Here is a 15,542-nt window from a genome sequence, read left to right as displayed (position 1 = left end):
TCTTGCACTCATCATGACACTCGCAAGAATACCAATATAAGCGGGAAAACAACAATTTATACTATATGTGGAGAGAGTGCTGATTAATTGCCAAGTGGCGTTGCCATGTCTCTTTTTTCAACAATACTTAACTTATTTCTCTTAAAGCAGAATGCAGATATGACATAGTATTTACAGCATAAACAAACTTTGAGCCCTGCGAAATTTTATGGATAACAGGAGCCTCCTCTTACCACCCCTCTTCCTCTAACAACATTAGTACATCCTTCTGTTCCTTTCTTCTTCACGTGCTTATCGAGCTCCCCCTTAAATGCATCTATTATCCATCTCAATTGCTCCTTGTGGTAGTGAGATCCACATTCTAGCTAAGCTCCGGGTGAAGAAGTTTATCCAAAATTTCTTAGGGGGTTTATTATTGACTATCTAATACTTATGGACCCTAGTTCTAGTCTCCCCTGCAATGTTTCCCCTATCAAACCGTTTCATTGCTTCAGGTCTTCCCTCAATCTTCTGGAAACAACCATAACCAGGTCTGTGGAAGTACAAAACTGACCTAAGCCAACTTATTCAGAGCAGTGAAAGGTTTGTAGAATTCATTAGGGTAAGCCACAGCTCCTTATATGGAGTGTTTTAAATATTTATACATACGTATCACAAAAGGATCAGAAATTAATATACAGGGGGAACTTTGTCCCCATGTGAAATTTACTGTTCCTAAGCACATTCAAAGGATCAAATGCATTCCATTTGTATTACACCTTATTCAAACATCTCAAAGTGATTCAGATCAAATAAATAACCTTTGAAGTACGGTGACTTATGTGGGCAAGTCCAAAGTCATTCTCTGCATAGAGAGATCCAACAAACTGCAATAAATTGAATCTCTTTTTGGCACGAATGGTTTGAGGACGAATTTTACCCAAGGTACCAGGGAAATTCACTGCTCCTCTTCAAATCATGCATTGAGACTTTTAACATCCACCCACACCATGAAGCAGGCAACCGGGGCCTTAGTTTCATGTCTTATCATCAATCCTTGTTTAACAGAGTTAAATTTCAACAGCAGACATACCAGAAAACCTCATTACAGCGGCTGCACTGCACACGCCGAGCCTTGGGTTCTTGTACCTGAATCACCATTGGACAGTCAGCACCAGGACACAGCTGCAACTGATAATGGCTCTATTTTAAGAACAACCAAAGCAACAGTTAGCAAAGAGAAAGAAGTATATGCCTTTCAAATTCTACAACAGGATCCTGCATTTCTATTGCATTTTTAACATAGGAAAGCGACCCAAGATACTTCTCAGGAATGTAACCAGTCAACATAGTTGCACAAGTTGCATCTTTTTGATAAACTTGATCCAAACCAGATCCGGCTGAGTTCACCGAAGGGAAGAAAGGGGCAAGTTGCATTAATGTAGCACCTCCGCAGATCTTTTAAACGTCTCAAAACACTTTCTGTGCAATTCATAACCTTCATGTGTAGAGGCTTCCCATAGAGGGAACTGCAGCAAGCATTTTGTACTCATCAAGTGCCAACAATTACCAAAAGAACAAATTTTTGCACAGCACATTGGCAGAACTCCCTGCCTCTCAATAAATCTTTAACCTTTACTTTAACTATAGCAATGGCATCCAAGAGCAAAGCATGAACAGGGCCATCCCACCTCCCCCTTGCAAACACAAAACTTGCAGAAGACAAACCTCAATGAGCATAACACTATTCAGCAGTTGGATTCAGAACAATGGCATTTTCAATCATGCTCAGTCTCCCATTCCATGCCATTAACAGCCCTGCCCAAACTGAAAAATGTTTGTGCAGCCATTCTCAATAGGCAACCGTAGCAGCATAATTTGCATTTATAAAACACCTATAATGTGACAAAGCACCAAGGTTCTTCACAAGAGCAATGAAACAAAACTGGACACCAAATCAAATCGGTAGATTTTTTTTAAAAATAACAATTCAAGGGATATGGGCATCGCTGGTTAGGCCAGCATTTATCGTCCATCCCCAATTGTCCTTGAGAATGAGGTGATGTGCTGCCTTCTTGAACTCCTGCAGAACAAGTGTTGTAGGAACACCCACAATGCTGTTTGGAAGGGAGTTGCAGGATTTTGAACCAGTGACAGTGAAGAAACAGTGACATAGTTCCAAGTCAAGATGGTGTGTGGCTTGGAGAGGAACTTGCATCTGCTGCCCTTGTCCTTGTAAGTGGTAGAGGTCACAGGTTTGGAAGGTGCTGTCGAAGGAGCCTTGATGAGTTGCTGCAGTGCATCTTGTAGATGGTACACACTGCTGCCACTGTGTGCCAGTGGTGGAGGGAGTTTATGTTTAAAGCGGTGGATTGGGTGCCAATCAAGCAGGCTGCTTGGTCCTGTATGGTGTCGAGCTTATTGAGTGCTATTGGAGCTGCTTTCATCCAGGCAAGTGGAGAGTATTCCAGCACACATCTAACTTGTGCCTTGTAGATGGTGGACAGGCTTTGGGGAGTCAGGAGATGAGCTACTCTCTACAGAATTCCCAGCCTATAACCTGCTCTTGTAGCCACAGTATTTATATAGCTGGTCCAGTTCAATTTCTAGTCAATGGTAACCCCCACTGTTAATAGTGGGGGATTCAGTAATGGTAATGCCATTGAACGCAAAGGGGTGATGGTTAGATTTTCTCTTGTTGGAGTTGGTCACTGCCTGGCACTTGTGTGATGCGAATATTACTTGCCACTTACCAGTCCAAGCCTGAATATTGCCCAGGTCTTGCTGCATATCACAGAATCACACAGAATCACAGTGCAGAAGAGGCCCTTCGGCCCATCAAGTCTGCACCGACACGTGAGAAACACAAATGGGCACTAACTGTTTCAGTATTAGGAGTCACAAATGGTGAACATTGTGCAGTCATCTGCGAACTTTCCCACTTGTCCTCACGATGGATGGAAGGTCATTGATGAAGTAGCTGAAGGCGGTTGGGCCTAGAACACTATCCTGAGGAACAATAGCAGCGATGTCTCGGGACTGAGATGACTGACTTCCAACAACCACAACCATCTTCCTTTGTGCTAGGTATAACTACAAACAGCAGAGAGTTTTCCCCTGGTTCCCAGTGACTTCAATTACACTAGGGCACCTTGATGCCACATTTGGTCAAATGCTGCCTAAATGTCATGAGCAGTCACTCTCACCTCTGGAGTTCAGTTCTTTTGTCCAAGTTTGAACCAAGGCTATAATGAGGTCAGGAGTTGAGTGGCCCTGAAGGAACCCAAACTGGTATGTCAGTGAGCAGGTTATTGCTAAGCAAGTGCCATTTGATAGCACTGTTGATGATCCTTCCGTTACTTTACTGATGATCGAGGATAGACTGATGGTCCATTAATTGGCTGGGTTGAATTTGTCTTGCTTTGTGTGTACAGGACATACCTGGGCAATTTTCCACATAGCCGGGTAGATGCCAGTGTTGTACTGAGACTGCTTGGAATGGGGGGGGCAGCAAGTTCTGGAGCACAGGTCTTCAGTACTATTGCCGGAATATTGTCAGGGCCCATAACCTTTGCAGTGCCCAGTGCCTTCAGCCGTTTCTTGATATTACGCTGAGTGAATCAAATTGGTTGAAGGCTGGTACCTGTGATGCTGGCGATCTCTGGAAGAGGCTGAGATGGATCATCCACTCGGTACTTCTGGCTGAAGATTGTTGCAAATGCTTCAGCCTTATCTTTTGCACTGATGTGCTGGGCTCCCCCATCATTGAGGATGGGGATATTTGTGGAGCCTCCTCCTCCAGCAAGTTGTTTAATTGCCTACCACCATTCACAACTGGAGGTGGCAAAACTGCAGAATTCAGATCCGGTCCTTTGGTCGTGGAATCGCTTAGCTCTGTCTATCACTTGTTGGTCATGCTGTTTAGCATGCAAGTCGTCCTGTGTTCTAGCTTCACCAGGTTGACACCTAATTTTTAGGTATGCCTGGTGCTGCTCCTGGCACGCCCTCCTGCACTCTCAACATTGATCCTCTGGCTTGGCGGTAATGGTAGAGTGAGGGATATGCCAGGCCATGAGGTTACAGATTGTGGTCGAGTACAATTCTGCTGCTGCTGTTGGCCCACAGCGCCTCCCCAGTCTGGAGTTGCTGGACCTGTTCGAAATCTATCCCATTTAGGACAGAGATAGTGCCACACATCATGATGGAGGTTATCCACAATATGAAGACGGGACTTCGTTTCCACAAGGACTGTGCAGTGGTCACTCCTACCAATATTATCATGGACAGATGCATTTGCGGCAGGCAGGTTGGTGAGGATGAGGTCAAGAATGTTTTCCCTCTGGTTAGTTCCTTCACCAGCTGCCACAGACTCAGTCTAGCAGCTATGTCCTTTAGGACTCGGCCAGCTCAGTCTGTAGTGGTACTACCACCCACTCTTGGTGATGGACATTGCATTCTCCCACCCAGAGTACATTCTGCACCCTTGCCACCCTCAAATGGTGTTCAATATGGTGGAACACTGATTCAACAGCTTTGGGGGGAGGGGTGGTGGGTACATGGTAATCAGGTTTCCTTGCCCATGTTTGACCTGATGCCATGAGATTTCATGGGGTCCAGAGTCAATATTGAGGACTCCCAGGGCAACTCCCTCCTGACTGTATGCCACTGTGCCGCCACCCCTGCTGGGTCTGTCCTGCCAGAGGGACAGGACGTACCCAGAGATGGTGATGGCGGTGTCTGGGACATTATCTGTAAGGTATGATTCCGTGAGTATGACTATGTCAGGCTGTTGCTTGATGAGTCCGCAAGACAGCTCTCCCAATTTTGCCACAAGCCTTTGCAGGGTCATCAGGGCTGTGTTTGCCGTTGTTATTTCCGGAGCCTTAGACTTTGTGGCGGTTTGATACAACTGAGTGGCTTGCTCGGCCATTTCAGAGGGCATTTAAGAGTCAATCAATTGCTGTGGGTCTGGATTCACACGCAGGCCAGACCAGGTAAAGGCAGCAGATTTCCTTTCCTAAAGGACATTAGTGAATCAGATGGGTTTTTACAACAAATGACAATGATTTCATGGTCATCACTGAACTTTCAATTCCAGATATTAATTGCATTCAAATTGCACCTTCTGCCGTGGTGGGATTCAAACCCGGGTCCCCAGAGCCAGGGTCTCTGGATTACTAGCCCAGTGACAATACGACTATGCCACCGCCCCCTAATTCATTCTTCTGCACAAGTTAGACCTTTATAGGGTGAAGCTAGGAAGAAAGAAAAAGTTGAGAGGAACAGAGACCAGGTGTTCCCATGTGTCTGCTGCCCTTATGCTCCTAAATGGTTGTGGTCATGGGTTTGGAAGGTACTAAGGAGGCTTGATGAGTTCCTGCATTGAACCTTGTAGATGGTACACACTGCTGCCACTATGCTTCAGTGATGGAGGGAGTGAAAGTTGTAGATGGGGTGCCAATCAAGCAGGCTGTTTTGTTCTGGATGGTGTCAAACTTCTTGAGTGTTGTTGGAGCTGCACACATCCAGGCAAGTGGAGCATATTCCATCACACTCCTGACTTGTGCCTTGCAGATAGTGGACATGTTTGGGGAGTCAGGAGGGGAGTTACTCGCCACAGGATTCCTAGCCTCTGACCTGCTCTTGTAGCCACATTATTTATATGGCTAGTACAGTTCAGTTTCTGACCAATGGTAACCACCAAGGTGTTGATAGTGGGTGATTCAACGATAGTCATGCCATTGAATGACAAGAGGTGATGGTTAGATTCTCTCTCGTTGGAGATTTTCATTTCCTGGCACTTGTATGATACTTGCCAGTTGTCAGCCCAAGCCTGGATACCGTCCAGGTCTTGCTGCATTTGGACATGGACTGCTTCAGTTTCTGAGGAGTCGCAGATGGTGCTGAACATTGTGCAATCATCAGCCAACATCCCCACTTCTGACCTTATGCTGGAAGGAAGGTCATTGATGATGCAGCTGAAGATGGTTGGGCCTAGGACACTACCCTAAGGAACTTCAGAAGTGATGTCCTGGAGCTGAGATGACTGACCTCCAACAACCACAACCATCTTCCTTTGTGCTAGCTATGAGTCCAACCAGCAGAGTTTTCCCTCTGATTCCCACTGACCCCAGTTTTGCTCAGGCTCTTTGATGCCTCGGTCAAATGCTGCCTTGATGTCAAGGGCAGTCACTCTCACCTCACCTTATCAAATGGCGGAGCTGGTTTGAGGGCCAAATAACTTACTCCTGCTCCTAACTCATATGTTTGTAAAAGGATGGATAAAGATTTCAATGCTGTTAAAGAGACAATGGTGGACAACATTGCAAAAATCATCAGCCTGGGTATAATGTTTGAAGTAATTAAAAACCATTACGTTAATAGTCAGGAATTTAATTTGTACTCTCTTTTAAAATGTTAATTAATAAGGCATTAACTTTTGCCTCGTATTCACGCAGGCTGGCTACCAGAGATGGAAAATTGATCATCTGTGGGAAATGACTGGCTGTTGTTAATCAACTCCTAAACCACTGGAAACCACGAGGCAAAGGCAGGTTACCTACTGCAAAGAGCACTGATTTTAAAGCATCTGCAGTAACAACTGGATCAACAAAAGCTGAAATCAATGAGTGCTATAGCGAACTAACTGGCAGCCAATTGTTGCTGATGAGTCAGGTCATGCATAGAGGTTGCAAGACTAAGAGGGGACGCTAAACTGTACTAAGCAAGCTTCAGGATATTGAGGAATTAGGTTGTTGAGAACAAGGCAGGTTGCTAACAGGCTCTAGGCAATATTTTTTCCCTCTGGAAATTATTTATTCTTGTGTGTTTATGCTACTAACTGCACTTTTTAAAATTTGTATGCATTAGGTTACTGGCTGAGAAAATGCAGAAATCGGGTAAGAATGCTAACAATTTTCCTGGTTCCTGATCAATAGCTTTGAAAGAAACTGAGTGATTTGATTTTCCAGATTTTGGTGGCTCATAATTAATGGGTTCTCCGACATGTCAATCAATCAGCCTGATTAACCTAACTGATGAACTCAAACTGGTCAAAGTGCAATAGAGGGGGCAGGAGAGAAGACAGACCTAGAACCAGAAAAACATTTGTAAATATAGAATGAGGAAGCAATGAGCAAGAAGTCCCCTTGCTAAACTATTTCCCCTTTAATTAAATGCAAGAATCAAAGCCATTTATGTCCCTGTTTGAGGTGGTGTTCTGTTATAACCTTGATGCCCCTGTACGTTCTGGAATGTGTTGCTGTTTGTTGTGAACAGTGTGTGACCACAAGACATAGGAGCAGAAATTAGGCCATTCGGCCCATCGAGTCTGCTCCGCCATTCAATCATGGCTGATAAGTTTCTCAACCCCATTCTCCCGCCTTCTCCCCGTAACCTTTCATCCCCTTACCAATCAAAAATCTATCTATCTAGGTCTTAAATACATTCAATGACCTGGCCTCCACAGCCTTCTGTGGCAATGAATTCCATAGATTCACCACTCTCTGGCTAAAGAAGTTTCTCCTCATCTCTGTTCTAAAAGGTCTTCCCTTTACTCTGAGGTTGTGCCCTCGGGTCCTAGTCTCTCCTACTAATGGAAACATCTTCCCCACGTCCACTCTATCCAGGCCTTTCAGTATTCTGTAAGTTTCAATCAGATCCCCCCTCATCCTTCTAAAATCCATCGAGTATAGACCCAGAGTCCTCAAACGTTCTTCATATGTTAAGCCTTTCATTCCTGGGATCGTTCTCGTGAACCTCCTCTGGACCCTCTCCAGGGCCAGCACATCCTTCCTGAGATACGGGGCCCAAAATTGCTCACAATATTCTAAATGTGGTCTGACCAGAGCCTTATAAAGCCTCAGCAGCACATCCCTGCTTTTATATTCTGGTCGTCTCGAAATAAATGCCAACATTGCATTGCCTTCCTAACTACCGACTCAACCTGCAAGTTAACCTTAAGAGAATCCTGGACTAGGACTCCCAAGTCCCTTTGCACTCCAGATTTCTGAATTCTCTCCCCATTTAGAAAATAGTCTATGCCTCTATTCTTCCTACCAAAATGCATGACCTCACACTTCCCCACATTGTATTCCATCTGCCACTTCTTTGCCCATTCTCCTAACCTGTCCAAATCCTTCTGCAGCCTCCCCGCCTCCTCAATACTTCCTGTCCCTCCACCTATCTTTGTATCATCTGCAAACTTAGCCAGGATGCCCTCAGTTCCTTCATCTAGATCATTAATGTATAAAGTGAAAAGTTGTGATCCCAACACTGACCCCTGCGGAACTCCACTAGTCACCGGCCGCCATCCTGAGAAGGACCCCCTTTTCCCCACTCTTTGTCTCCTGCCAGACTGCCAATCTTCTATCCATGCTAATACCTTGCCTATAACACCATGGGCTCTTATCTTACTGAGCAGCCTCCTGTGTGGCACCTTGTCAAAGGCCTTCTGGAAGTCCTAGTAGATAACGTCCATTGGCTCTCCTTTGTCTAACCTACTCATTACCTCCTCAAAGAATTCTAACAGATTTGTCAGGCATGACCTCCCCTTGATGAAACCATGCTGACTTTGCCCGATTTTACCAAGCACTTCCAAGTATTCTGAAATTTCATCCTTAATAATGGACTCAACCCTGTATATAATCATCACCTCTCAGTTAACTAACAATTGTCAAATTAGAACAAATATTGCTTTCAAGAGCTTAGTGTGTAACATTCACAAAGTGGTTCTTTTAACTACCAAGGCATATAGCAAAAGAAGAGGGAGGGGCATTGAAACAGAGAAAGATACACAACAATCCAGGAGGGAGCAGGGCAGCGGAGCCATCTTTGGATGGTTCTCAGAGTCAGCAAGGACATGAGTGGCCGCACAATCCTTTCTAGGCTGAGAGTCCCTATGTTGACATTACTTGGTTCTTTTTGTAATTTTATCCCCACAAAGCCTGTACTTCAGAAAACATATTGAGAGGAATTTAAGGATATACTGAAGCAGCAGTGCTCACAATATGGACCTAAAATCATCTGCGATTCACATGCACCTTGTATCTGGTCCTACATAGTGTTGCAGCTTCACATGTCTGGGAGCAATGATTCACAGCCCACCACCTCTGGGATATTGCTATCCTTACTAGTGGATGGGTTGGAGAGGTGGGGGGAGGGTGTAGAGGGGAGTTAGGTGGTGGAGAAAGCAATCACAGAGCTGCTTTAAGATAAGCTCGAGAGAATGACCATTGTTGAAGCTTGACCAAAAAATTAAATCAGCACACACTATAGCATGTCCTGCTGAAACTTTAAGGCTTTGCTTTCCCGTTGCCTCAATGTGCCTCTGTGGCAAACAATTCCCTAAGCTGAAGCGTATTTTATTCTTCAGGAGTTAGTTTACTCAGCTGTTTGCAAGTAGAGATTCCGTGTGAAGCTAGCTAACCAAGAGTGGGAGGAAAACACTCCACCCTTTTATTCACTCAAATGGCTTGGGTCACACTCACGAGAGCACTTCTATTTCTGGTCTGTGACAAATACATGAGTTAATTTGCAAGCTCACTATCACTTTCATCTCGGGTCTCAATGCAGTATCCAGAAATGCAATATGCAATTGTCACCAATTAGAAGGTAGAGAATCAAGTATAGTCAGTTCCTGCTTAGGGAATTGTATTCACAATGGCATCAGCACCAAGTTCAATTTATTCTTGCTGACACCTACTTACGCTATCCACCATGGCTCAATGGACAGCCAAGAGTGGGGGCTTCAGGTGATCTTACTTCCCACCCCACTCAGGGCCAAGGACACTGGTGCCAGTTGCAATTCCGCCACTTCACTTGAGATTAGCCAAGCCGGCAGTCACACTTTTACACTCGGACAAGTTCTAAGTCCAAGAAAAAAATTCTCATTTTAGATTCAGAATATCCAGAGTATTTTTGATTCCGAATTGAATTTATAATTAAAAGGATAATCAGAGGAAGTCACCTTCTCCTGTTTCATGTCAACAGGCTTTTAACAAATACATCTCATGTCAATTATTGCTTCCCCATTCCACCAACAAAAGTTTAAAACGTGTTTAAAATCACCCACCTCTACATAATCTCTGAAGAGGTAGCGCCTGTATTTTTCTCTCAGTTCTTCATTAGAAATCAAAGGAAAAGCAAAGTCCTCAGGCGTTCGGAGCAAGCAGTCTTGTGCCATACAGGATATGCCTAGCAAGACACGCAGGCTAGTTATTGTCAATCGTTAAAACAAAATCTGGTGATAATTTAGAACAAAGTCAGATTATGAAAAGTAAATCTTTGCAAACCATCCACCTGCGGTGCTCACCATATGGGGATCTATTTTTCCCCCGTGTAGGGATTGAGTCAGCAAACCTTTAATGCAGCACAACTACATATGCCACAATCTAGCCTAGGAATGAAGGTTTGTGGTCACAGCATGCCTAAGCAGGCTTGTGCTCCTCACCTCAGTTCTAACTCCACGTGAGGTGTCAAGCACTTACCACAGGCACAGAGGGAGACTTTAAATTTAACCACATGGTACTATTCTGTTCAGTTCACAACAACATTAGTAAATGCCTGGGAGGAGGTTCTTTAGTCCTTTTGGATGTTAGAGGTAAAGAAGAAGGGAGGCATTCTTGCCCTCAAATTCATCTAAATAAAAATATACATAAGCTCCTTGGAGCTTGGTGGGTAGAGTATCAACAGTGGTGTTGTTCTGATTGTTGGCTAAGTTAACAGATTTCAGCTGTGGTGAAAGTGTGTCTCAGTGGATGTTGGAGCAGCACTCAGTTGCAATGCTCATCATGGTTTAAGTCCTGATAGCACACACGGTCAAGCACCACATATAAATTATAGCCACATGGACAAGAATCCATAGAGTACCCAACATCTGTAGGCCTGCACTCCAGGCAAGAATCAGCACCTTCGAGAGAAGACAGCGGGGGGAGAAAGAGGGCCAAAGAATTGAAAAAATATTAAAACAACTTGCTCATAGTCATCTTTCAAAGTGGATATTATCGGCCTTCTGGTGCCCATGCATAATAGCCCAATGATTGTCGCCTTCAAAATACTTGTGGTGGTGAGTGGGGGGATAAATGAATACTCTGGCATCAGGATTCAAATACAGCCCAGACCATTATGCCAAAAATAATATTTAACTCACTCCCAGTTAACTACAGGTTTTAAGTGAAATAACGAATAGAAGCAACCCGAGTGTGCACAAATCAAAGCCCATGTGAAAAGCAGTAACAGCAGGCAGACGGCATAAGCAATAACCGAGGAGCAAAGGAATTAAAACGGCCAAAAGTAGCTACAGCCTGAGTATTACAGCACTCAAAGTGAGATCCACAGTAACCATTTTAAAACAATGAAATTCTGGATAACATACATGCAACTAGCAGCTCACAAGAGCACTGCGTCTAGTTGCTGCAGTCAGGGGCACACGTCAATGTAATTCAATTTAATGCATAAGGGAACAGATCAGCTTTTAAAGCTATATAACAAAGCAGGTCATAAAATACAAAACAATTTGGACAGTGTAAACTTTTACAAATAAACGTTTTTAATTTAACAGAGTGCATCAGATAGCCATGTTGTTCATGCCTGGTTGGAATTAAAATCTTTGGAGAGAAGCTTGTAATAGAAACATGCTGATACTAGGAAGCCAATATAGGGCAACCAATAAAACAAACACTAGTTTATAAAATGTCTCCTGACAGCTCCCAAAGGTAGTCATTAGACAGGATTTACTATGTTGCTGCAGATTATCCATACGCTTGAACACTGCAAGGGTTTGTTTTTATACTGGATTGCTTTATATCTAATTTACTACAGTCGTAGACTTATTATCAAAGGTCTTCTGTACAACATGCAATCATATTATCTGATAAAATAAAGCATTGAAAACACAGAAAGGAGACTTTAAAGAAAAAGATGCAATTTTTAATTTCAAATTAGATTAGTGCTCACTAGATCACAATACACAAATCACACTGCTGATTCTAACAGCTTGTTATTCATCTAACCAGATAGCATTTGGGAACAGTAAATGCTGGAAATAAATTTATCTCTAATAATCTGGGGACAAAAGCTCACACAGTGTATCTCCATTCCAGTTAATCCAAGGGTGTTGTCCCTCAATGTTTCAAATACAGCCTCAAACTCAAAACAGTAATCTTTTATTATTTTCACATGCTAGTTAACCCAAGGTGTGTTTTAAGCATTTATTAATTTTCTCTTCAATCACAAAATAATGTTTGTGTTACAATAGCAAATCAATCATTTCTTGAGGTGAGGTAGTGTGTTCAGTGAAATGATTCCTTCGCTATCCAACCAATGCCTTCATGGTTAGCCTGCTACACCTCTCCACATTTGGGAGTATTTATGGGGTGTTTCCTTCAGAGTCTTGCTCGGGCACCATTCTTGAAGAGAGGTAAGCAATTGGTCCAAAGCTTCAGGCCCACTCAGCCACTTTCTGGAACGCACACTCCCACCTCAACTTTATCTTTCAAAACAGGCATTATATTTCTCCTCCACATCTCCCTGGTCCATAACTGGAATCTGAAACCCACCATGGTAGCCAGAAAGCAAACCCTACCTCACCCTGTTATAAAACCACAGATTGACAACACCCCATTCATCTCTAACACACTAAATTCCATCTATTTTTATTTTTTTCAAGCTGGACTGGGAGACAAATTGTGGATTTTGTCATCGTGACCCCTCAGGGCCCTTGTTGCCTCCCACTCCCCAGGATGAGAATCTGGCCCAAAATAATGATGCTCAGGATGGTGATAGTTTTGTACTTCTTTATTTTCACACTTTAGTCAGGTAGAGATTTTTAAAATACCACTCATTGATTATCTTAACTAACTGGCTATCATCAGGCTTCTCATTAATAGCCCCACCAATAACTGCTTAAAAACACATCATTTGGTGAGTCTTTGGGATAGATTGGTAGCTATGAAAATATTTTTATCCTTCTCCCCAAAGTAATCCAAAACCAAAATAAACACCAAGGTCTTCTGCCAATATTAGAGGTAGAGTCAAGCCAGTGACAGATGGGATAAGACACCAGAATGACAGGCCTTCTCTAGGGCACAAAAAAGCAATTGTTTCCATTTGCCTTCTCACCCTGATGGTATAAACAAGGTCAGGCACTTGGGGAATCTCAGGTATGAATCCAAGTTCTGCTGCCCTGCTGCCAAAAGGAATGCCTTAACTAGCTTGCAGTGTGCTGAGGGCAGATGAAGTTTCCAAAGACACATGTTGTTGCTAAATTTAAAAAGGCATTTTGGACAGAAACCCATTTGAACTACAGACAGAAAAACTCTTGCAACATCTGAAAGTTGCAAGCCTGACATCAGGAATAATGGCTCCCGTAAACATTATCCTTGTTATAACATCAAGTCCTTAACTCACCCACTCCGATTCCATCTTTCACGAGTACAGTGCTATGCTGCTCCCAGCAGCTGCGGCAGAACGGATGGTGGCAGGGCAAGGACAGCAAATTCTCTTTCCGAACTGATTGCAGGCATACACCACAATGATGAGAAGAATGGATAAACGTCTGGGAAACAAATGAAATACACAAGCTGCATTGAACACCAACACCACTTTACACCAATAGTGCTTTCCGTTTCTTGAAACTGCTGAAAACTAAATCCACTGGTGCGCTCCAAGCACTTACGTTTTTTGCTGTTTTTGGCTGAACTCTGGCTTCCACCAGAAGTTGAGTCGGGTTAGATTTGTGTCTGAAAGAAAGAGGATAACATTCAAGTGGTTTCTTTGCCGGATTCACATCTGTTCAATTAACGTTTTACCTGGAGATTGGTTAGAATGTGGAGTAGTTGAGGCAACTATTGTAACCACATAAATGGCAGTAAACAAAATTGAAGCTCATGCAATAGGAGGGTCAGTGTCAGCTTGGATTAAAAAAATGCTTAAGGACAGAAAACAGCGAGTCATGGTAAATACGTGTTTTTTAGACTGGGGCCGCTAAGACAGTGGTACTCCCCAAGGGTCAGTGCTAGTAGCACTTTTTTTGGATATATATAAATGGCTTGTATATCAGAATACAGATTAAGATTTCAAAATGCGCTGATGCTGCCAAACTTGAAACAGTGAGGGTCATACAAATCGACTACAAATGGTAATAGGCTAGCAGAATGGACAGACAAGAGGCAGGTGGAATTTAATGCAGAGAAGAAAACAAGGGTCCTTGAGAGGGTGCAGAGGAAATTTACCAGAATAGTTCTAGGGATGGGAGATGTTAGCTGCAAAGTTAGGTTGCGGAAGCTGGAGTTGTTCGCCTTGGAGCAAAGGAAATTGAGGAGAGATTTGTGGGGGATGTACAACATTATGATAGGTTTAGATAAAGTGGATAAAGAAAAACTGTTCTGATTAGTTAATGGCACAAGGTCTAAAGAGACACAGGTTTAAGGTTTTTGGCAAGAGATGTGGGTGGGGGGGGGAAATGAGAAGAACAACATTTTTACGCAGTGAGAGATAATGACCTGGAACTTGATGCCTACAAGGGCAGTGGAAGCAGAGACAATGAACAATTTCAAAGGAAATTGTGTGAACACTTGAGCGAAATAAACTTGCAGGGCAACAGATATAGAGTGGGGTAATGGGACTGACTGAATTGTTCTGCAAAGAGCCAGCATGGACTCAATGGGCCAAAGAGCCTCCTCCTGTGCTGTAATGAATCTATGACTCTAAAGAGAAAGTTAAACACCACGAGGGATAAAGGAATAGAAGGATATGCTAATAAATACATATGACATACGAATTAGGAGCAGAAGTAGGCCACTCAACCTCTCGAGCCTATTCCGCCATTCAATATCATGGCTGATCTGAATGTAACCTCAACTCCACATTCCTGCCTACCTTCGATAACCTTCCATCCTCTTGTTAATCAAGAATCTATCTACTCCGCCTTAAAAATATTCAAAGACACTGCTTCCTGCGCCTTTTGAGGAAAAGAGTTCCAAAAACTCTCAATCCTCAGAAAAAAAATTCTCATCTCTGTCTTAAATGAGCAACCCCTTATTTTTAAACCGTGACCCCCCCAGTTCTAGATTCTCCCACAAGGGGAAACATCTTCTCCATATCCACCCTGTCAAGACCCCTCAGGATTTTAAAGGTTTCAATCAAGGCGCCTCTTACTCTTCTAAATTCCACTGGATACAAGCTTAACCTGTCCAGCCTTTCCTCATGAGACAACCTGCCCATTCCTAGTATTAGCCTAGTAAACCTTCTCTGAACTGCTTCTAATGCATTTACGTCTTTCCTTAAATAAGGAGTACACAATACTCCAGATGTGGTCTCACCAGTGCCCTATACAACAGAAGCATAACCGCCCTGCTTTTGTAATCAATTCTCCTCACAATAAATGATAATATATTAGCTTTCCTAATTACCTGTACCAACATACTCGCCTTTTGTGATTCATACACTAGGACACTTAGATCCCTCTGAATCTCAGATCTCTGCAATCTGTCACCATTTAGATAAGTTTTTTTTTTATTCTTCCTGCCAAAATGAATGATTTCGCATTTGCCCACATTATACTC

At 43.2% G+C, this 15,542-nt stretch overlaps 1 protein-coding gene across 1 annotated transcript in view; it reads right to left on the bottom strand.

The window, feature by feature from the left end:
- The window catches only part of arih2 (ariadne homolog 2 (Drosophila)), a 72,888-nt gene that overhangs the window by 26,419 nt on the left and 30,927 nt on the right, over positions 1-15,542 (bottom strand). The window contains exons 4-7 of the mRNA XM_078543153.1: positions 13,655-13,718; positions 13,387-13,534; positions 10,052-10,173; positions 1,073-1,182 (exon numbers count right to left, since the gene is read on the bottom strand). Coding sequence (XP_078399279.1) covers positions 1,073-1,182; positions 10,052-10,173; positions 13,387-13,534; positions 13,655-13,718 — 444 coding nt within the window. The remainder of the gene's footprint in view (positions 1-1,072; positions 1,183-10,051; positions 10,174-13,386; positions 13,535-13,654; positions 13,719-15,542) is intronic.

The sequence above is a fragment of the Cetorhinus maximus genome, chromosome 6, assembly GCF_964194155.1.
Source record: "Cetorhinus maximus chromosome 6, sCetMax3.hap1.1, whole genome shotgun sequence".
Lineage (NCBI taxonomy): Eukaryota > Metazoa > Chordata > Chondrichthyes > Lamniformes > Cetorhinidae > Cetorhinus > Cetorhinus maximus.
The sequence above is the reverse complement of the archived record's forward strand: the minus strand, read 5'-3'. Positions and strand labels throughout refer to the sequence as shown.